This window comes from Fundulus heteroclitus, chromosome 14 (assembly GCF_011125445.2).
Source record: "Fundulus heteroclitus isolate FHET01 chromosome 14, MU-UCD_Fhet_4.1, whole genome shotgun sequence".
In the NCBI taxonomy this organism is placed as follows: Eukaryota; Metazoa; Chordata; class Actinopteri; order Cyprinodontiformes; family Fundulidae; genus Fundulus; species Fundulus heteroclitus.
Genome location: NC_046374.1, coordinates 6,835,697 through 6,858,207, shown reverse-complemented (window position 1 = coordinate 6,858,207; position 22,511 = coordinate 6,835,697). Strand labels below are relative to the sequence as shown.

Here is a 22,511-nt window from a genome sequence, read left to right as displayed (position 1 = left end):
CATAGGAACTAAATGCTGCTTCTCCTTGTTTAGTTCTGGTTCTAGGTATGTGGAGTAGACTGGAGCCAGAAGACCTTAGTGGTCTGGAGGGTTGATACACTGATAACAAGTCTGTGATGTATTTAGGTGCTAAGCCATTTAAGGATTTATAGACTAACAGAAGTATTTTAAAGTCTATTCTCTGAGATACAGGGAGCCAGTGTAAGGACTTTAGAACCGGGGTGATGTGCTCTACTTTCTTAGTCTTAGTGAGGACGCGGGCAGCAGCGTTCTGGATCAGCTGCAGCTGTCTGATCCACTTTTTAGGAAGTCCTGTGAAAACACCGTTGCAGTAATCAATTCTACTAAATATAAACGCATGGATTAGTTTTTCCAGATCCTGCTGAGACATCAGTCCTTTAATCCTAGAAATGTTCCTCAGGTGATAGAAAGCTGACCTTGTAATTGTCTTTAGATGCTTTTGAAGGTTCAGGTCTGAGTCCATAACTACTCCCAGATTTCGGGCCTGATTGGTGGTTTTTAGCTGAAGCGACTGAAGCTGTGTGCTAACTTTTGATCTTTCCTCTATTGGTCCAAATATTATTACTTCAGTTTTGTTTTTATTCAATTGGAGAAAATTTTGGCACATCCATGCATTGATTTCTTCTAGGCATTTACTTAGTTCCTGAATTGGTTCATAGTCACCTGGTGACATGGTGATGTAGAGCTGTGTGTCGTCTGCATAGTTATGGTAGCTGATGTTGTTATTTTTTATTATCTGGGCTAGAGGGAGCATGTAGATATTGAAGAGGAGGGGACCCAGGATGGACCCTTGGGGAACCCCACATGTGATTTTTGTCATCTCTGATGTAAAGTTACCTACTGATACAAAAAAGTCCCTGTCCTTTAAGTAGGATTTAAACCAGTTGAGAGCTGTACCAGAAAGGCCGACCCAGTTCTCCAGGCGTTCTAACAGGATGGAGTGATCAACAGTATCAAATGCTGCACTGAGGTCCAATAGAACCAGCACGGTGGTTCTTCCACAGTCTGTATTTATATGGATGTCATTAAACACCTTGATAAGGGCGGTCTCTGTACTGTGGTGAGGAAACCTGACTGGAAAACGTCAAAGCGGCTGGTCGTTGTTAAGAAGGTGTTTAATTGTTGAAATACAACTTTTTCAATAATCTTACTGATAAAGGGAAGGTTTGAGATGGGCCTGTAGTTCTGGAGTAGAAGTTTGTCTAAATTGTTCTTTTTCAGCAGTGGTTTGATAATTGCTGTTTTTAGGGACTGGGGGAAAACACCTGACAGAAGGGACGTGTTTATTATCTGAGTCAAATCAGACGCTATGACAGGTAAAACTTTTTTAAAGAAAGGAGTGGGGAGAACATCAAGACAGCATGAAGAGGAACTTAGCTGCTGAATGATCTGCTCTAAGCTTTTGTGGTTTATTTGGCTGAATTGGGAAATTTGGTCAAAATCAATTCTGGTAGGAGACAACGTTGGTACTGAACTTAGTATGGATGTACAAACAGATCCTCTAATCTTTTGGATTTTTTCAGTAAAGAAGTTAGCAAATTCATTGCAGGCCCTGGTGGAGTGGAGTTCTGAAGCCATGGACACAGGAGGATTTGTTAACCTGTCGACTGTGGAAAATAAGACACGAGCATTATTAATGTTTTTCTTAATGATCTCAGAGAAGAAAGATTCTCTTGCATTTTTCAATTGTAAGTTATATCTGTAAAGTCTCTCTTTATAGATGTCATAGTGAACCTGGAGTCTATTCTTTCTCCACCTGCGTTCAGCTTTGCGACATTCCCTTTTTTCACTTCTAACTGCTGGAGCATTTCTCCAAGGAGATTTTTTCTTCCCGGAAACAACTTTCACTTTAACTGGAGCAATGCAGTTAATGATGTCTGAGACTTTAGACTGAAAGTTATCTACTAGCTCATCTACTGAGTTGCAGCCCAAGGTTGAAGTAGCAAAGTAAGCTTGAATAAAAGTTTCAGTGGCATTGTCCTTAAAGGTGCGTTTTCTTACGATGTCCCTTCGGCTAAATGAGTCACTGGAAATGATACATTCAAAGGTAACGGAGAAGTGATCTGATAAGGCAACATCAGTTACATTGACCTGTGAAATGTTTAGACCTTTAGTGATGATTAAGTCTAAAATATGCCCCTGTTTGTGTGTTGGCTGTTTAACATTCTGAGTTAAACCAAAGTTTCTAAGTGTGTCACACAGTTCTTTTGCACTTCTGTCTTCAGGGTTGTCAACGTGAAAGTTGAAGTCTCCCACAATAATTAAACAGTCATAATCAACACATATCACAGACAGCAGGTCACTAAAATCCTTAAAAAAGTTTGATGTGGACTTAGGAGGCCTGTAAACATTCAGAAACATAGTTCGTACCGGGCTCTTTACCTTGAGAGCCAAATGTTCAAAAGAGTCAAATTTTCCCAAAAACACCTTTTTACACTTTAGTGAATCTTTAAACAATGTTGCTACTCCTCCACCTTTCCTTTGCTGTCTGCTCTCACAAAGGAAATTGTAGTTTGGAGGAGTCGATGCTGTAATATAACTTTAAGTAATATGATAGATGAAAGCTATGTATCTTAATTTTGTATTTCTTAATTTCAGATCCAGAATGATAGTTCCCAGGGCTGCACCACATCCTGAAATATATGTATATATTTTAGCTGGAAGCATTAGCTCACTTTAAAGACACTTTTAGTAAAAACTGGCACAACTCACCCCACTTTTAGGTTTTATTTTTGTTATATTGTTGATAAACTGCAGACTACATATACAAATACCATCTCCTTTGTGCCTAATATGTACTTAAATAATTTTGACTAGAAATGTCAATTCAAATGTATTTCAGTTTACAGATTTTAGAACTGAAGCACCATAATAATTTTTTTAGGAAAAGGACTTTTGTTTAAGCCCAGCTGAGCGAGTCCTTTCCATAGGTATGAAATTTGAAGAAAGATAGATAGCCCACATAAAATATATAAAAACACACAATTTGAAGCTTTAAAAACATTAGATTGCATGTAAAATCGTTGTGGCTTGGTGGTCTTCTGTCATGGATATTCAATGCAGATATTAAATAAAAAACTATAGAAACACTGCTAAAATCACTCCTGTTGCCGTTATATATTAAAAATGTCTGTGGTTTTATAAGTGGAAGTGCCAAAGAGCCAAATGTGTCTCTGAAGACGCAGGTTGAAGACCACTGTCTTAGTCTGTGGCCCCCAAAAATAAAAGTCTGGTTCTGCCACAGCAGCTCCTTCATAAGGATCCCAACTACCTGGGTGTAGTTGGTGTAGAGCAGGGGTCTTCAATTCAAGTCTTCAAGTCCTTGAGGTCCGGTGTCCTGGAACTTTAGATGTGTCCCAGGTCCAACACATCTGAATAAAATGGCTGAATTACCTCCTTATTTGTGTTCTAAAACTGTGAATACTTTACCATTGTTGCTGTTGTTGTAGTAGCTAAAGAGGCCAGAGTCAGTCATGGTCGTGTAGGTGATGCAGGACGTGATAAAGCGGTATACAAGTAAAGGCCATTCACCATTTACCTTCAAATGTCCTCTAGCTTGTATCCTTTTGTTTAACACCGCATCAGACCTGCTCTATTTAAAATAACACGCAATAGCAACAGAAGTTTCTGAACAGCGGTTAAACGGAAATGGAAGCAGCCAAATAAGTCCCATGGGCCAATGCAGAGATGCACACCTTTTTGTGCTTGTGCTAGATGGCCTCTATCTACGAGAGCCGACCCCGGCGAGCAAGTAGTAGCAGAGGTGGGTAAATCCAGCTTCAGGAAGTAAAACCTCTATCTAGTTTTAGTTCATCCTGTCCACTACCTGAGACATCTGTCAGCTGATACATCTAGGGCGAGGGACTGTGGAGAAAATGTTCCTGTAACAGATGACAGGTGAGCCGCTATTTTGCAGGCCAATGGCAGTTTGTTTTGTTCTCCATGTATCACTCTGACATCCTGAGGCACTATGTATTGTGATGTATGAGTAAGACACTGACTTTCTTAATGGTGACTTCTCTATGACCATCAACGTGAAAATTTTTTCAAGTCCCATACCATAGCCTAAGTGCTCTAAATATTGTGTTGAAACTCATGTTTATATATAAAAAAAAAAGATACACAGCTGTATTTTCCCCTATCTGTGTGTCTTTAAAGGCCAAGTGTTATGATTAGCACTTCTGCTGCATCTTTCTTCCAGCTGAAGGCGGGGACATGCATTGTCCACCTTTATAGTTCTCGGGGAGGTGACCATGCTCAGCCCCCTGAAGGGTTCTCATGGCTCTGAGGCTGTGGTCCTCAATTCCAGTCCTCGAGGGCCGCTGTCCTGAAACTATTACTAGTTAATCTGCTCAAACACATAATCAGGTCATCAGCAGGACTCTAGAGTATGTTCCTAACAGAGCACTTCGCTCTCAGACTGCAGGTCTGCTGGTGGTTCCTAGAGTCTCTAAAAGTAGAATGGGAGGCAGATCCTTTAGCTATCAGGCTCCTCTCCTGTGGAACCAACTCCCAGTTTTGGTCCGTGAGGCAGACACCCTGTCTACTTTTAAGACTAATGTTAAAACTTTCCTTTTTGACAAAGCTTATAGTTAGAGTGGCTCATACCCTGAGCTATCTCTATAGTTGTGCTGTGATAGGCCTAGGCTGCTGGAGGACATCAGGGCCTGTTTTTCTCACTCTACTGATTTCTACTGTTCTCCAGTCTACTGTTCTCCAGTTTTGCATTGTATTACATTGAAATGACTGTCGTCATTTCAGCTTTTAACTTTTTGCTCTCTCTCTTTTTCTTCATAGTAGGTACACCTGGTCTGGCGTTCTGTTAACTGTGACATCATCCAGAGAAGACGGCTCACCCGCTACTACCATCTAATGTAGAACAGATTACTAGATCAATGTGTGCTTCTGTGCTTTTTCGTCTCTGTTGTTGTGTCTCTGCTCTGTCTTCTGTAACCCCCAGTCAGTCGAGGCAGATGACGTTCATCCTGAGCCCGGTTCTGCCGGAGGTTTTCCTTCCCGTTAATGGGGAGTTTTTCTTCCCACTGTCGCTTCATGCTTGCTCAGTATGAGGGATTGTACCAAAGCCATGTACAATGCAGACGACTCTCCCTGTGGCTCTACGGTTCCCCAGGAGTGAATGCTGCTTGTCGGGACTTTGATGCAATCAACTGGTTTCCTTATATAGGACATTTTTGACCAATCTGTATAATCTGACCCAATCTGTATAATATGATTGAACTTGATTTTGTAAAGTGCCTTGAGATGACATGTTTCATGATTTGGCGCTATATAAATAAAATTGAATTGAAAATTGAATTGAATTGAATAGAGTGCTTGACTGCACACTGAGGAGGTAAATCAGTAATTTCAGGTGTGTTGGACCAGGGGCACATCTAAAAGTTCCAGGACACCGGACCTCTAGGGCCGGAATTGAAGGCCCCCACTCTAAGGTAATGGTTGAAACAGCTCCTTATTAGGTCCCTCACACCGCCACTCAACATGCTGTTAATCATGACGGAGCTGCCTCGCTCTTTCTGAATGGTTTGTGGGACATTTGATTATTGTTCCCCTTTTAATACACACCTTTGTCTCTCACTCAAATTTCTACCTGTCTGCCAATCCCACATACAAGTGGGAAAAATCGGATGATCCCGATCTCTTCGTTCCTCAGGATGTGTGGTTTTTTTTACCTTCCTTCTGCCTGTATTCCTTTTTGTTTTTATATACCATGTTTCTTTCACTTTTTCATTCTCATTTTTATTTTATCCAAAATATTTTCCTCCTGTAATGCTTTGCTTAAACAGAAATGCTGACTTTCACAAAAACAAATGCCTGTATTTTTCCATGTCTGTGTATGGCGGTTATAGGCTGACATTCCCCTAAAGACGTGCATACTAACATTTAATTCTGCTATTAATATAAAAGTAGTTTTCTATTAAAATGATTAGGATGGAAAAATTTGTTTAGTGCCAAAGAGTCAAGACTAGATTAAACTGGACTTTCCATGACCTTATGACTGTGATCTAGTGGATTATGTTCTGCCATTTTAGTGTGCTTGGGATACTTTGGGTGAGCTGGGCTTCTCCTCTTGGCAACATTGAGGTTAATGTGCCAGAGCTTGGTTTCAGGCAGTATCAAGTGTGTTCTGACACCAGCTTACTAAGAAGCTAGTTTCCCAGTTTGGATATAAACATTTCTACACCCCTCTCGTCCACATTATCCTTTCTGCATCTGTTAGAGCAAACTCTGTGAAAAGCAAATTCTCTGACACTGACAGAATCTTTGTTCTCATCTTGCAAGGTCTTTAATAAACTTCACTGGCTATAACAGTGCTCAGAAAATCTCAATTTTCCACGACAGAGGCTGCTTTACATCCACTGTGTCAGAGACAGCTGAAGGAGATCCCTTGTGTCCGCAGCCATCGCCATCTGCAACTACTCTAGAAAAACTTGTATTGACTTTCAGGCAATTGAGCTCCAATCAAACACTTAAGCAAATGATAACATAGTCAGGTTAAAGCACTTTAATAGCAGATGGATATTAGAAACTCAACATAAAGATAAAGACAGGAGTTAGTATGCTTCTTACAGGAGAAACATTTGATCTGACACTCAGATTAAACTCAAAACGTGATATGTCTCTCTTCATCAACTCTATTGTGTGATGCTTATGCAATTGACACTACACCCTAATAATGTCAGAATAGAACCATTTCCATAATGTTGGCTTTAAATAAATACCTTACACGAGCAAAAGTAAGCAGCAAATTCAGGCATTTCATATAACTATAAAATAACCAATCATTCAAACAACATTGATGACGATGTTTTCATACATTTCTAATATGAGGTCAGCAGAGAAAGCCCATCTTCCCATCCTCATGCATGCTCAAAGATACACCAAGGCTTGAGTACAGACAGATAAATCTGGTAAATGTCCAGTATATTTAAACATACATCCTGTATCTGATCGTGATGATATCAGTTCATGGTCCGGTAAAATAAAGCAAAGCCGATGGGATCCGTTAGAAACGTCTAAGTTTGACCGTATGCAGGAATTCCCCCAAACAGTAAGGAGGTAAAACGAGCTAAAGACACAAAACAATGCCAGAGGCTTGGGTTTGAAATCCAGCCAGACCTCACTTGAATTGCAGAAGTGTGACTGCATAGGCAATGGGAGCATGGCTAGAAACACTCTGGAAATTGACTCCAACTCCACCTTGTGACTTTTCCAAAAATAGCTTATAAAAATATTTTGCCAGTTCATGTCACTCTGCAGATGCTGCTTCTCTGACCTTTTCCCTGACTCACGTGTTGGGGTTGCCACCCACTCCATGCCTGTCTTTGTTGATTCATGGGTTTGAAAGATATGAAACAACATTGGAAATATTCTGGGCATGCATCGGATGTAATCAAGCTCTCTGATTGAAAACAAGATGAGGTAAAAAAAAATAAAAAAAATAAAAAACAGAAGCCTGTGTTCCGATGCTTTTTCCATCAGTTCCTGAAGAAGTTCAACATTGGAGTAGATCCAGTTTTTAACCCAGTCTTTGGCCTTGACGTGCTCAAGCAGTTAATATGTACAATGCTACAGTCTTCTAAGCCTAAAGGTAATGGCGATGGTGTAAAACAAATCGACTTGCTTGGCAATGTAACAGTGGGTTAGGACGGGCAGAGGACAAAGCTACGCAGAAAAAGGCAGCGTAGCAAAAACATGTTGGAGTAAGAGGAGATAGGATCTGAAAAGAGAGACGGAAACAACAAGGGAAGACAACCAGAACCACAGAGAACCCGGTGGAAGGTCTGCTCTAGTTCTTGATTTTTTTTGTTAGGATTTACGGAAGCATTGGGAGGGGTGGGGTGGGGGTGCAGAACCCCACAGGAGGCGAGGAGGAAAAACACAGACCATGCAAACACAACTCCTCTACCTCCTCTGTGGGTTTTTCAATCAAACATTCTCACCAAACTGCATACAAAAAGCTACACATACTATACTGCCTCAATGACGCGAGAACATCCCCAGACAGGGGGGTGTGGGAGGGTCCCTATACAGCTCCACAGGCAGATGACATGGAGATTTACAGGCGGAAGGTTCTGATATCCAAGAGGTGCATACAGATATTTCAGGCGTAATTTTCTGCTTCCTTGTAGATTGTAGTGGAGACATCGCAGCGATTATTTTGATTATGATCTAGAACAGACGGGCCTTCTTCTTCATGTCGTTCCTCTTCCACAGAGCCAAGCGGTCAAACTGTTCCAGCGTCATTCCGAAGACCTGCTGAAACTCGTCCGGAGATAAATGTCTCTGGGGACGGAAGACAGGTTGGACAAACAGGGTTAGTGGTGGAGAACACCGACTGGACTGAAAGCTCTGCACAACATTTGAAAGCGACAAATTACAAATTACTCAAAACCCAGCAGATCTCTCAAACACCCCAACAACCGTTGTGTGAAGTTATGAACAGTATGCTCCATGTAAGAACATATTCTCAAACTATACAAGTAGAAAATCTTGATTGTAATTGTAACAAGAACAATAAACACCAAATATTAACATAAAGTTTATACATTCAAAGATGCTTTATTGTCATTGCACATATGGCATGCTATGAGATTTCAACAAATTTCCTTACACAAATCCCTTCAGATTTTATTCTCATTAAAACTTCAATAATTTACAACCAAAACAGATATCACAGATATAATCAGATGCTGGTTATATAATTTTAGTAGCTGCGGGTCGGGGGGATACACAATTAAACTTCATGGATGGCTGTTGGGTAAAGGTTCCTGCAGTGTGCACAGGAGAGTAGCAGGGAGAAGATATGGTGATATGGCAACTTTTTACTATATATATATATATATATATATATATATATATATATATATATATATATATATATATATATATATATATATATAAATGTGTGTGTATGTATGTATGTATGTATGTATGTATGTATGTATGTATGTATGTATGTATGTATGTATGTGTGTGTGTGTGTGTGTGTGTGTGTGTGTGTGTGTGTGTGTGTGTGTATGTATGTTTTCATAAATATAAATAAATGCATCTGTTTTCCATTTGCACTCTACAGCATTATTGCCACTTCAGACTTGAGAACAGTTTGGAAATGATGAACAACCCAGCCTTTTAACAAGGCTCTGAGCGCCACTCTGCCACCTTGCCTGAAGACCTCAAGCCAAAGTTAATTTGACTGATGTTGAAATGTGCATGATCCAAAATTTCATAGATTATATGTCTAGTAAAACACTTTCAACAACAAAACCTATCTCTACTATCAGTATCCTGTCACACTATCTACCATCTCTTAATAGGAAAGTGTTCCCATCTTGCTTTTAAACTTTAGACCTTAAAATGTGGCTTTAAAGGTGGATTTAAACAGCTGATAAGTTTGGGTTGAATTACAGCAGCTTGGGGTCAAGGATCAAGATAAGCGGAGGGTAAAAGAGAAGCTGGAATGTTTTCCTTCAAAGCGTAGTATTTCCTGCCACAGCGATCTGTTATGTCAGTAACACCTCGGTATCCCCGTCTGTCCAAGTCCTCCTGGAACAACGTTCTATTGAAGCAAAGGCCATTCGTCAGTGAGGGTTTACTTGTTTCAATGAAGGGTTATATGTTGAAAAACTCCTCCTCTGAGGAGATTGGATATCTCACTCTACTTTCATTCATCTAAGCTGCATCTTAACGTGAGCCCCTTTTCCATTACAAGGCCCAGGATTTAAAGCTCTACGGTTTGGCTTCCCAGGGTAAACTAACCTCTGGGGCTTTTTGTGATTCCATCTGCTATAAGCCATGTATGCAAAACAGGTTAATGACATGTGGTGAAGTTGTAAGGAAAACTGCAGTACCACTCCGGTCCAGTGAGTGGCGACAAAAAGGCAGCATAGGTCAAACAGACAACGGCAGACTGAGAAGCTGCCTCCCTGTCTTCCTGCCACTCATCCGGCTCCAGATTAAACAGGGTGTACAACTTTTGCTGATGGCGTTACACCTCCTTAGCCCTTTTTATACCAATTCTACCTTATTCTGCCGTCTTGGATCCGCCGGGCTTTGTTCTATTCTACTCCTGTTGGTTTGTCTCATCCATGGGAAGAATAACCAAGTACCTAAAATAACATGAAGTTTTGATGGGAGAAAAATTATCTTTTATAGGTTATAGGTTATACGTGCTGTGCTGATTCAGCTCCGCTTTCTCTACTCCTCGTGATGTGGAAGCAAAGCAGAGCCAGCTTGTTCCTGATTTAGCTTATTAAATACAGGACACCCATCTATGGTTTGTAAGTAAAGTAGTTCACGGTCCACCAATTTAGGTTTAGTAAAGAGTCAGTCTTACTGAAATGTATGTTTTCTGTGCACAGGGAAAATGAAAGGTCTCCGTTTGAACATTAGTACTAAATATTAGTCTCATTATAGAACTGTGGCAAAACAGTTTACTATTAACTTAAAACGCAAAAAAAAAAAAAAAAAACATCCAGCCAAGATTTTCACATTTGATATCTGGTATACGCAGATATTCCCCACTAACTTAGTATAGTTTATATAGTGACTTTTCAGCCACAACGAACAGGTCCAGTCTGCACGAAATGACAGACGGTCTAGCCGAGTACATGCTGCAGCAACATGGGTTTCCCCCTGCAGTCTCCCTGGAGAGGCCGGCCTGTCATCGGGTCTCTGCCAATCCCCACAAGTCCGAGCAGAATTAAAATTGGCTCATAATCCTGATGAAGTTACTAAGATTAAGTTTTATGGGGTACTTTCTCACCTAAAAATATATATAAAAAAATGTTTTTGTTAAATTAAGGTTATAAAATTGATAGGTTATAAAAAGGAGCTTGTCAACTCCTTACTGCTCCTTACTCCCCCTTGTGGCGGACAGTTTTTTTTGCTACACGCAACCCCGCCCTCTCAACAAGGCCCAGGAAAGCAGAGCAAAGAATTGGGTCGCTTGAGGGACCAAAGCACCAGGAAAGTGAAATTAGTCGGGTTAAATGTGTATGGAAACGCTACCCGGGATTTAAAAAGCTCCAGGTTGAAGCCTGGGGCTTTTGAGTGGCAACAGAATGGGAGCTATAGACTTAACTTTCAGTGGACCAAGCCTTGTGTCATTCTTGATAACTGAACTTGTCCTCTCTCTACTGCTATTTGACCTAAACCACAAAATCCTGAATAATTTCGCAGGCCACAGTTTTACATTTCCCCTGGCTTGCTGAGGGCCTGTGGATGGAAGAGGGGGGCTGGAACTACAGAGCAGGGAGGAAAAGATTAGGGCTCACCTCCAGTCTGGTGCGATCTACATCTCTGGGAAGCTTCACTTTCACTTTATGTGTCACTGCCAGCATCTCATAGGGGTAGATCTGGCACACATACACACACAAAAATAATTGTGGATGAGTGAGCAGAATTAGGAAGCTAGTGGATTAAACTCTGATTTATTCATAAATCAAAAACAAACTCTTACCTTGTACTCTGGAAAGAAGAGAAACAACAGAAACAAAAATGAAATCAGTAAATTGACTACACACACATTGTTACAAGTTGTCTTGACAACTCTCTTTTTGGCTGATACACTAAGACTGTCTCCATTTTCACATGTCAGCCTTCTGCAACTGAAAAAAATGAGATCATCTCTCCAGGATCTTACCTCAGGTGACCAGAGTAGATTATGTCCATTGTTATGGAATCAGGGATTGTAACCATGTCTTAGGTTCACAATTGTAAGAAAGCAGGGACTGGACATGTTAAACTTTAAGAGCTGCTATAGCTGATGCTATAACAGAGCAATGATTCCTTTAGTCATGTACAACCACAAACTTAAGTGTATTTCATTGGGATTTTATGTGACTGACAACCACAAAGTAGTGAGGAGAAGGAGACAGTTTTGAGTATGTTTTAAAAAATAAAAGTCTGGTCTTTATTTGTAATCGCCTCCTCTGAGTCACTAATTTCTGGAACTGTCCTTTAGCTGCAGTTCTTCAGTAGTTGGTATCTACTAGCTTTTGACATCTAAAACAGAATTTTTGTCCATCCTTCTGGGCAAAATGTCTCAAGCTCTGTGAGACTGGATGGAGAGTGCCTGTGAATGTCAGTTTCCCAAGTCTTGCCAGGGATTCTAGGTTTGGACTGACTAGACCATTCTAACACACTAAGATGCTTTGAGGTAACACCTTCCATTGTAGCTGGCTGCACAGACAGGAGATGGAGTGTTCAGGTGATGTGCACCGTCAGCTTTCTACCACACATAATGATTTTCACGTAGACCAGAAAAGTACATCTAATCATCTTAATTAATGCTAAGTGAATGTACCTGGTAAGTTCTGGGGAAATTTTGGTGAAAGTATCCGCTGAGTTGAAAGAAAAAGCTCCAGAAGGGCGTCGCTACGATCCAGGAAGGCATGAGGAGCGTTGTGAGTTATAATCTTTCCCAAACTTTAAACAAGGTGGAACACAGAGCTTGATGTAATGGATCTATAATACTATTATTTAATTATATTAGAATCAGAACCAGCTTTACTGATCATGATTGTGTGCACAAACAAGGAATTTAACTTGGGCATCAGACACTTAAAGCATAAAGGGATTAGGTAGAAATATAGAGACTTTAGAATAAATAAAATAAAAGACAAAACTACAAATTTGTGTTTCGACACACAGCATTGTTTATCTTTTCCAAGGCAGATTGTGACAGCACAGATACAGTATTTATTTTGGTTCACAGTGGAGGGCTGGCTGCTCAGGCTGTGAGGGGTCTAGTGTGTTCATCAGAGACAGCCTGGGGGGAGAAACTGTCTCTGCTGCGGCTCGTTTGTGTAAAACGGCGCTCTAAACAGTTTGCATGCAGACTGTGCGGAGCAGATTTATGCTCCTGACCTACTTATCAAACAGAGGACAGCGACTGAAGAAAACACTCTCAAGTTGATATTTAGTCTCACCTCTCATTCCTCCCCAGCTCTGGGAGTCTGGGTCCACTTCATCCTCCACCATATCAGCAGCCTGTGGGAGACAGACACATTAAACTGAACTCCCATCATTCACTTATAGCTTTTCCATCCCAGCCAGGGCTGGTTCTTAACTGGTTCCGTAGAAGAACCGGTCCGCTTTTCCAGATTCTGAGAGCAGCCAGAGCCCTGCCATTACAAACAACTCATGTATTTATAACTTGATCCAGCTTTAGAAGGTGTTTCTGTGAAGGATCTTCATGGAGACAGTTTTACCACACTGATAATATTATCATCAGCATTCCTGCAAACAGGTCCTCTAATATCACCACATTAGTTTATTAAAACAGTTTTAAACAACTAACAGTACTTGTGAACGCTTCACAGGATCAACTGATCTCTTGTCCACACCAGCAGCTGGAAAACAGGAGATAAATTAATCTTTTAAGTTAGCTTTTATTTGCCCTTACAGGCTGATCCTACATAACCTGACCCTAGCCAGATTGATATCGCTCCGCCTAGCACCACTTACATCCATCTGGGACCTCTCCCATAGAGAGTGATTTCTCCAACCAATTTTATTGTCTAGCCAATCAGGATGCAGGGCTGGAGTTTCATAGATGTGACGTAATGAAGAAGCGACCGTGAAAAAAAACAATGGCGGCTCGCATCGAGGAAGCAAGCGTTATAATTGATGCTGCTATTTCTTCCATGTTGTCCAATCTACCTAATATTGTTTCATTAAAAGAACATCAGAGAACGCCTCTGAAGGCTTTTGTTGGTGGAAACCATGTTTTCGCCCTTCTCTCGACCGCATTTGGCAAGTTTTGTTTTCCGGGGCGCGTCCACGGCGGACGCGGACGTGGACGCGCCCCGGAGCGGTTAGCGGTTAGCGCTAACCATGTTAGGAGGCCTTTAGTCCTCAATGCGGTCGGCCCGGGATCGAGTCCGACCCGCGATGCTTTGCCGCCTGTCTTCCCCCCTCTTCCTGTCAGCTCACTGTCAATAAAACGTGTGCCACTAGAGCCGCAAATACATTTTAAAAAAAAAGTTTAGTTTTTTCCTGCGTCGCTCTCACAGCGTCACGGGTTAGCTTCGGTGTGAGTGGTTGAAATAGCACGTCGCTAAAGATGACAGACAAGTGGCTTATCCAATCATATGCAAGGATTTTTGATAAGGCCCAGCCTTCTGAAACGCCATTCCTATGGATCAGTCCCAGATGGATGTGAGTGGAGCTAGGCGGAGCGACATACATCTGCCTAGAGTCAGGTTAGATCCTACACTGACAAACACAGACAGTACTGAAGGCAAGTATCTTAACAGAATACTGATTGTTGGTTGCTGTGATGGCAGAAGAGAGAAAACTTTTTCCAAGGCGAGACGTTTTAAAGGACATCTGCCTGTATGAACGGCTGGAGGGGAGGAGTGTTAAATATGAGTGTAGAGGATGACAGTCGTGGCTGATCGACATGGCGTGGCGGGACATGGGCATGGTAGCAAGGACTGGCAGACTGGGAGTAGGAGACTGATCATTTGGAACATGTATGAGTGACTTTTTTCATTTTTTTCTATATGTTTTTGTTGCTGAGAGGTAGCTTGGTGAAATAGCAAGTAGCACAATGGAGCAGGACGAAATGCCCTGCTCTAGGCCATCACTCTCCCAGAAGGTGGTTTGATGGAGTGGGTTCTGAGCTAGTGGATCGCATGATATCCATTGCAATCATTCAAGAGTTTAATGTCAACAGTGATCCCAAGGTACGTCTTTGTAGCAATCCACAATCTCAGTTGGCTGATTATCAGCATATATGTGATGATGTACGGTGGTGTTTTTGCAGTAATCAAATATGAGTTCTTTAGTTTTAGTGCCATTGAGGAGAAAATGGTTGTCTTTGCACCACCTGGGAAAGAAAGCAACAGAGTCATTGTCGACAGTGACTGAGTCTAGTTATTTATAGTTTTACATAGACTAAGATGAAAGACAAAGACCACGATAAATAGAACTAAATTACTCTATGTTTTTGGCCAAACTAAAAATTGATTGGAAAACAAAAATACAGGTTATCTATATTTGATATATGAATTACTGACTTCAGCTTTCTCCAATTACTGACTTGTGTTTTTCATCCATTTAATTGCTCTGTTTATAGTGATTGTGTTTATGTATGTGCTGCTTCACTGGGCCTCCTAAAGCGCCCCTCAGGGACAAGTAAAGTTTTATTGAATTCAATTAAATGTAATACAAGTCATGATTTGTAGTGCAAATCTGAGTTTACAGTTTATTTTGTGGTATGCAATAATCCAAAAATGTAGAGACGGACGGATGGAGTTCATTTATTTAGCACTATCAATTTTGCCATCAACTCTGACCAGCTTTTCTGTCCCTGTGGAAGAAAACATCCCAACAGCACAACACAGCTAATGCCGTGTTTACCGTTAGTGATTTTGCTGCAGTCTTTTGGTTGTCAGGCAAATAGATCACTTTTAGTGTTCTCGGATCAGATCGTCTCCTTCCACCTATTTTTTTGTTCCCTACATGGCTTTTAATAATCTGCAAACAGGACTTTTTATCATTTTCATACAACAATAGCTTTCTTCTTGCCACTCTATAAATAGGATTTGTCTACACTAGATTTTAGGTTTGGGGATCAATGGAGGGATCTGATTAAAAATCCCGTCACTTTTCTCCAATTTGACAGCTTTTTTTTATGTTGATCTGCTACCTAATACTGGTATAACACAGTTAGTAGGGTCACCATAAGTGTAAAAGGTGAAAAGTGTATGTCAGAAGAAACCCTATGTTGTATAATGTAGGTCAGTAATTATCGACCTATATCAAATTGTTGAAGAAAATAATTGCTTTTCAACGATTAAACAGATTTTTTTGGAATTGAACAGGTCCTTTAAAACAAGGTTGAAATCCTACTAGCCACTGCTTATTTATTTTTACACTTCTTAAGAATCTTATTTTATGTTTTTAAGCTTGTTTTTATAAAAAAAAAATATGTACAAACACTTTGAGTTGTATTTGGACAAAAATGTGCTATACAAATAAAGTTGCCTTGCCCAATGCAAAAGGTTAGATCCTTTCCACGCTGGCAGTGTGTACAATGTTTTGACAAATCTAGTGGTTATGAATCCCTTCACAGAGCTCCTTGTCCAAAAAGGGCTCCTCCAGAGCTTGCCTTTTTAGTTTTTTGACATAGATTAGAAACAGGAAAAGGATGAATCCACAGTACAGACATAATAAATAGTCCATTCTTAGGAACATTTCAGTTCATGCTGTTGGGACTCTAAACATATGAAGCATTCCTCTGTTGTATTTCTACTGGCAGATCCAGATTTAATGCTTTTGGGGAACAATAACTTCTATGAAATCTATTTATTATTCTGTTTATAAGGCAGTCCTTCCCAAGCCTGTTAGATTATTTATATGCTATAAGAGATTATAGGAGCAAAACAAATCAAACAAGCTGTTTAGGCTGATTTTCTCCATTTATATTTACAATATAAAACCGGTTTGTCAAAACTTGGTTGCTCACCTTATAGATGCCATTCCTTCCATAACCAGGTAATGACGCAGACTTATTGTAGGGGAAATCTACAGAGGTGCCAACATATTTATTCTCACTTTTTTGCATTTTTAATGATTCAACATCAGGTGGAGTTTGTAAATAGTTCCTCACTTGGCTGGGATCTGTCAGTAGGGAGACTGCAGGTGGATTTACAGGGATCCAGGTCGTCTGGAGCCATGTGGCCATCAATCTCACTTTTCAAGATCATCCAACTCGTTCTCTACAGAGAGACAGCAAACGACAGAGAGAATAGGAAGAGGACAGAATGATCGACACAAATGATGGATGGTGGCAAAGTGTGAGTTAGGCAATTAGTTTATGGATGTTGAGAACTTGTAAAGTTTGAGAAAAGGGCTTGCATTGAGACAGATGTGGAAAGTAACACAAAATGTCCTCACAGACCCACCTTGATATCATCCCCATCCTGCCAGGATGTTCTAGAAGCTGTAAAACAGTCAGATGGTACAGTATATTACTCCGTATTGGATCACATTTCTCTGAGCTACACTGTTCTGCACTAATAACTCCAGTAAAAATCACACCTGGAGCATAACGTGTTTATTTGCAGGCAGTATTTAGAGGGAGCTTTACTACATTGACAGTCTAAAAAAGTGTCAACCTCCTGTGCATTGCACACTAACACTGGATCTAAAGTACCGCAAAGACAGTTGCTGGAGTTTTGTCATATGGGGTATCAACAACCCCAGTTACCCAGAAACCTCAGCAATGTCCCCATTAGGAGGATGACTGATGGTTCTACGCCATTACACATATTCTATAGACAGTTCTCTTTGACCTGGCCCTCGATATATGGCTGTTTGCCAGAAAATCATCCCTTACACTATCTGATGGAATGAGGTTACTCTAGACGGGAGAACCCAGTTTTTATATATAATTAAGGTTTATTTAAACCTTTTCTCTAGTGGATGTGTGAAGCTCTGCGACACAAAATCCATCTGGCAGGGGTCAGGTTAACTGATTATTCAGCAGAAATTTGTGTGAAAGTGTTTTCAAGAAACAGAGGGAAGTTTTCTAAAAAGCAAGCATAATATAAATCAATAAAGGCAAGTATAGATAATATGAACAGGCATATCTAGAACAACAGCCTTGGTTTCGGAAAGATTCCGTAAAAGGAAACCAATGACCAGTGATCGTTCTGAAGTTCACTGATGCAAGCAGACTAAAAACTATTCATACCAACCTGGCTCTGTCTAAAAAGGGAATTACCCCCTAGATTGGTTGCCCCCAGTGTTTGTAAAAACTGGCAAGTTGTCTTTTACAGCACTGTGAAGGAGGTGTGGCCCTGTCAGATTTACTGAACCTTTTTGATTCAGACAGAGTGACGACAGTGGTGCAGCAGCTAGGGAGTTTGTCCTGTAACCGGCGGTATGCCGTTTGAACCCCCGCTCCAACTGTCTCACTTGTTGTGTCCTTGAAGTGTTTTCCAACTGAGTGAAGACACTTCTCCTGCTGACCGCCGCCTGTTGTGGCTATAATGCAGCCTACCACCGTCATTGTGTGAGTGAATAGTGAATGACTGAATGTGTTGTAAAGTCCATTGGGGTTCTCAGGACTTGATAAAGCGCTATGGAGGTACAGGTCATTACCGTTTACTTTGAATTTTTTTCCAGCATTAACGACCAAATTAAGGAAATCTCAATTGGATTTCAGTTCTGAATTTTAATATGAATGCCACAGCATTACCTTGGGATCTATTTGCATCTTTTAAGCAAAAATGCAAACAAGTTAACAAACGGAAGGTTAGGAAAAGTGGTTGCAGTTAAGAAAACTTCCCAAGTTTCATGAAGATTACACCTTTTTGGTAATTGAACAAAACAATTTTCTGCCTGCAGAAACATCTTAACAGACCAAGATCCTTCCAAACTGTTTCTGATATAAGGGATGGATTTCTTCAGTGACAGAGATGTGACTTTTTTTTTTGGACTCGTACATTTTGGGAGCTTCCCTCGTGCGCCTGCCTGACTATTCATTTTCAGGAATGAAAAGTGCAGCTCAGAAGGAACCACGGCGAAATTGGAGACGCCATCATTTAGACAGAACATTTTGTGAAGAGACACAGAGAATGTGACTGAGAAAGTGAACGACACAACACTAATGTCTACGTCCAAAGTGTTTCCCGGTGTGTACGCATCCACAGCCTCACCACTAACCCCACAGATGAGCTGGTGAGATGAATGCAAGCATGCAAGACCAAGGTGAATAAAGGAGCCTCCAGCTAAATCAGCTTTAGTCCACAGCTTTGCTATATTACTGAATCTCTACATTTTGAAGTTAATAGAGGCAAGATTTATTTCCTAAGCCCGGCACGATATAAGATTTTTTTAAATGCTCTGAGAGATGGTAACATATGCTGTTTGACAAAACAAGGAACTTTATTTTAGGCAAATGCTGTAAAAGAAATTAACCCTTTATGGAGGAGGTACGGGAACATTAGTGCTCAGTTTTACTCTGAATATGACAAATGAGCACTTAGAATCCTTTAAAAGCACACACCGTCTAAATTAAAGGGAACACTGAATGAATTATCTTGCAAAAATATATATAGGCTACCTCTCTAATTTTTCCACATTTTGTCCCATTACACCAACAAACTTCAATGTTTTATTGATATTTTTTATTTTTCAGTTGACAGGTCAAGTGCAGTAAGAATGGGTGGAAAGCATCTGTGAACATCAGTTTTTAAAGGGGACATATACAAACTTTTATATCCCTTAAACACATTTTGTTGTGTACTTGGAGTTTGTTAAATTTGAATGTAGTCTCTCCAGGTGCTGCGTAGATATCTTTAAATTTCTGTTTGGGTCATATTTTTTTTAAGGCGTTCACTTTTCTTTGTGTTCTATTATGATTTTGTAACAATTACGTCACAGTATTTGCTGCAGAACTGCTAAATAAGGACACAGACTTCCAGCTTACTAGTTTCGCAAATCCGTCATTTTTTTTCCTGCTGCAATTTTGTAGTCCAAGCTGTAGCTAAAAGTAGATAAGTGAAACGTGTTGTTGCTGTTGTTGAGTGTATTAACTCACAGTTTATTACACTGTCCCCCAGCATCAAAATGGCCAAACAGGGTGGAGTGGAACACTTTGAGACCTGGAGGGGGCAGGGTGTGAAGTGCCTCCTTTGTATTTAAAGAGACAACACCTCAAAACAGGAGCAAAAAAAAAAAGTGGTGAAGCATGATATGTCCCCTAAATCTTGCCACAGGCTCTCTGGATTTAGGTCTGGACTTTGACTAGGCCATTCTAACACCCAAATTACTTTAATCTAAACCATCCCATTGTATCTCTGGCCATATTTTTAAGGTGGTTGTCCTGCTTCAAGGGAAACCTCCACCCCAGCCTCAGGCCTTCTGCAGCCTCTAACAGGTTTTCTTCCAGTAGTGTCCCAGATTTAGCTACATCCATATTCCCACCAACTCTGACCAGCTGCCCTGTTCCTACGGAAGAAAAGGTGGTGGCAGCAACATGCTGTAGGTATGCCACAGCATGATACTGCCACCACCATGTTTCACAGTACATATGACGTGTTCAGGGTTATATGCAGTCTTACGTTTCCTCAAAATTACGTTTGTGGTTTAATGTGACAAGTTGTGGAAAAGTTCAGGGGGTGGGAATACTTTTTTCAAGCGCTATATGCATTATTCGTAAGGTGAACCTCTAAATGTAGATGTGAGTTTCAGTACTACCTAAAGGTTTGGAAACACTACAATAAATTATTAAGAGAAAAAGCAATATTTTTCCAATTTCAGAAAGTTAATTATGCAGATTCATAAGACAAAATACTTCAAGCCATTATCTGTTGCACTTAAGATGATTATGTCTTATAGATAATAAAATCCTCTAATTCAGTGTCTCAGAAAACTTTAACTTTGGGAAAAAGTGGAATATTGGTGTCACACCTTGAACGGCTTACTAACTTAAACATCAGCAAAGGTTCCCTGAGCCTCAGATTCTTGGGCCTCAGTAGTCCACACAATCATGGGGAAGACTGCTGACTGGACACTGATGACTATCAGACAGTAACTGACAGCCACATAAGGTCATTGCTAAAGAAGCTGGCTGTTTTATCCTGGCACAATCATAGAAAATTCAGTGAAAGGGAAGGCTGTGCTAGGAAACGGGAATAAAAGCTGCCTTGACAGAATTGTCAAGCAAAACCCCTACAAGGATTTGGGGGAGCTTCACAAGTAGCGGACTGAGGCTGGAGTCAGCTCATCAAGATCCACTAAACACAGACCAGTCCTACACATGAGTATGAAGACACTCCTGAACTAGAGACAAGATCAGAAGCATCCTACATGGGCTATGGAGAACACAATCTGGACTCTTGCTCAGTGGTTCAAAGCCCTCTTTCCAGATCAAAGTAAAATTTGCTCCGCTCCTCTGGAGGAAGACTGGACTTTGAAGAGTTGAGGTCATTTTCAGTCAGACTTAGTACTGGCCCACAGTGCCAAAAGATACCAAAAGCTGGTTCAGTGACCATGATCGGGCTTGAATGGTCAGCAAACTAACTTGACCGCATCTGCTTAGAGAATCCATGGAGGATTTCCTGAGGAAGACAAGAGACACCAGAACCAACAATATAGATGACCGGAAGGCCGCTATCAAAGCAACCTGAGTTTCCATTCCACCTCAGCAGAACCACAGGCTGATCGCCTACATGCCACGCCGCTTTGATCCAGTAATTCATCTAAAAGGAGCCCCAAAGACGTCTTGAATGCATTGAAATGGGCATACTTTTCCTGACACTTCAGTTTTAAAATATTATTTTTTATTGATGTTATAAAATATACGGATTTGTTTGGAGTCTCTGAATTTTATCTGTAAGCCATAATCATCAAAATTACAAGATACAAAGGCTTAAAATATAAATTTTTGGTGTAATGTAAATTACTGAAATGAGTGATTAAAAAATATTGAACTAACACAACATTCTAATGGTTTATGCTGTACCTGTATATTCTCAGCTATTTGGCAGATGTGACTCCTGGGCACCAATTTGACTTCAGTTTGAAGATATGCAGTAGGTCGGTAATGATTCACTTGTTTAGAAATATTCTTTAGATGGACAAAAATAAATGAGCAGCAGCCTGCAATACGTGCAGAACATTACACCAGCTCAAAGAATGTAGACCGTAAACTCTACCAAACGAGTGTAGGCCGAAGAAACCAAGGGATGAGAACTGGGAGGGTAAAAACAAGATGGCTGACATGCAACACATCGTGCAGAGACCAGACCAGACCAGAGAATGAAGCGTTAACGGCAAAGTTGACTGTACCATGCTGTCTGTAGATGGGGGGTTTTCTATAGATATTATCTTTGACCATAGTCTCTGAAGATGGACACAGAGCAGAGAAAATGGAGGAAGCCAACATGGGCGGGGGAGAGAAAGAAAGAAGGGAAGAGAGAGAATGGGGAAAAAGAAGCATGAGTTAGCATTTTATTGGAGGATGAACATACGGGGGGCAGAATAGCTTGGTTCAACACAACACATTTCTCTTTTTAATTATAGCAAACCAGGAGCATCAGGGTTTTTTAATAGTTTCATGCAACATAATAAATATATATATGTTGATTGGTTTCTATGGTGACTGAATATGAGGTTATTTGATGCAGGACATTTCAAGGAATCTCAAAGAATAATATCAAAAACAACACATGGTACCATCAGTCTTTGGATAACTGCAGATTTATTTTAGGATTAATGTATTAACTGCAATGCTGGATGAAGTGTTTCTGGAGTAAGATCAAGACAATGATTTCCCCCATGGCTGAGGGTTTCATCCCTCATGCTGTCAGTGGACACACACGGAGCTCTGAGGACCGACTGTTGCCCATTAAAACTACAACAGAGTTGTAATAAAACAACAAGAGCATTATTTTGTTTGGCTTGTTTCAGTGTCTGCCAGAATCTGAAACATCCAAACAAAAGCAATAACA

General features: G+C 40.5%; 1 protein-coding gene across 18 annotated transcripts in view; it reads right to left on the bottom strand.

Moving 5' to 3' along the window:
• Positions 1-6,529: 6,529 nt before the first annotated feature.
• Positions 6,530-22,511, bottom strand: part of ablim2 (actin binding LIM protein family, member 2) — a 108,213-nt gene continuing 92,231 nt past the window's right edge. For 16 of the 18 annotated variants that reach the window (XM_021315834.2, XM_021315836.2, XM_021315833.2 and 13 more), the window contains 8 exons: positions 21,850-21,903; positions 16,956-16,993; positions 16,661-16,769; positions 16,517-16,575; positions 12,972-13,032; positions 11,501-11,508; positions 11,316-11,396; positions 6,530-8,325 (listed from right to left, as the gene is read on the bottom strand). In XM_021315834.2, the coding sequence (XP_021171509.2) occupies positions 8,212-8,325; positions 11,316-11,396; positions 11,501-11,508; positions 12,972-13,032; positions 16,517-16,575; positions 16,661-16,769; positions 16,956-16,993; positions 21,850-21,903 (524 nt within the window). In that variant the 3' untranslated portion in view covers positions 6,530-8,211. Of the gene's footprint in view, positions 8,326-11,315; positions 11,397-11,500; positions 11,509-12,971; positions 13,033-16,516; positions 16,576-16,660; positions 16,770-16,955; positions 16,994-21,849; positions 21,904-22,511 lie in introns of those variants that run through there. The other 2 variants (XM_021315839.2, XR_002428091.2) reach the window with 2 other exon arrangements.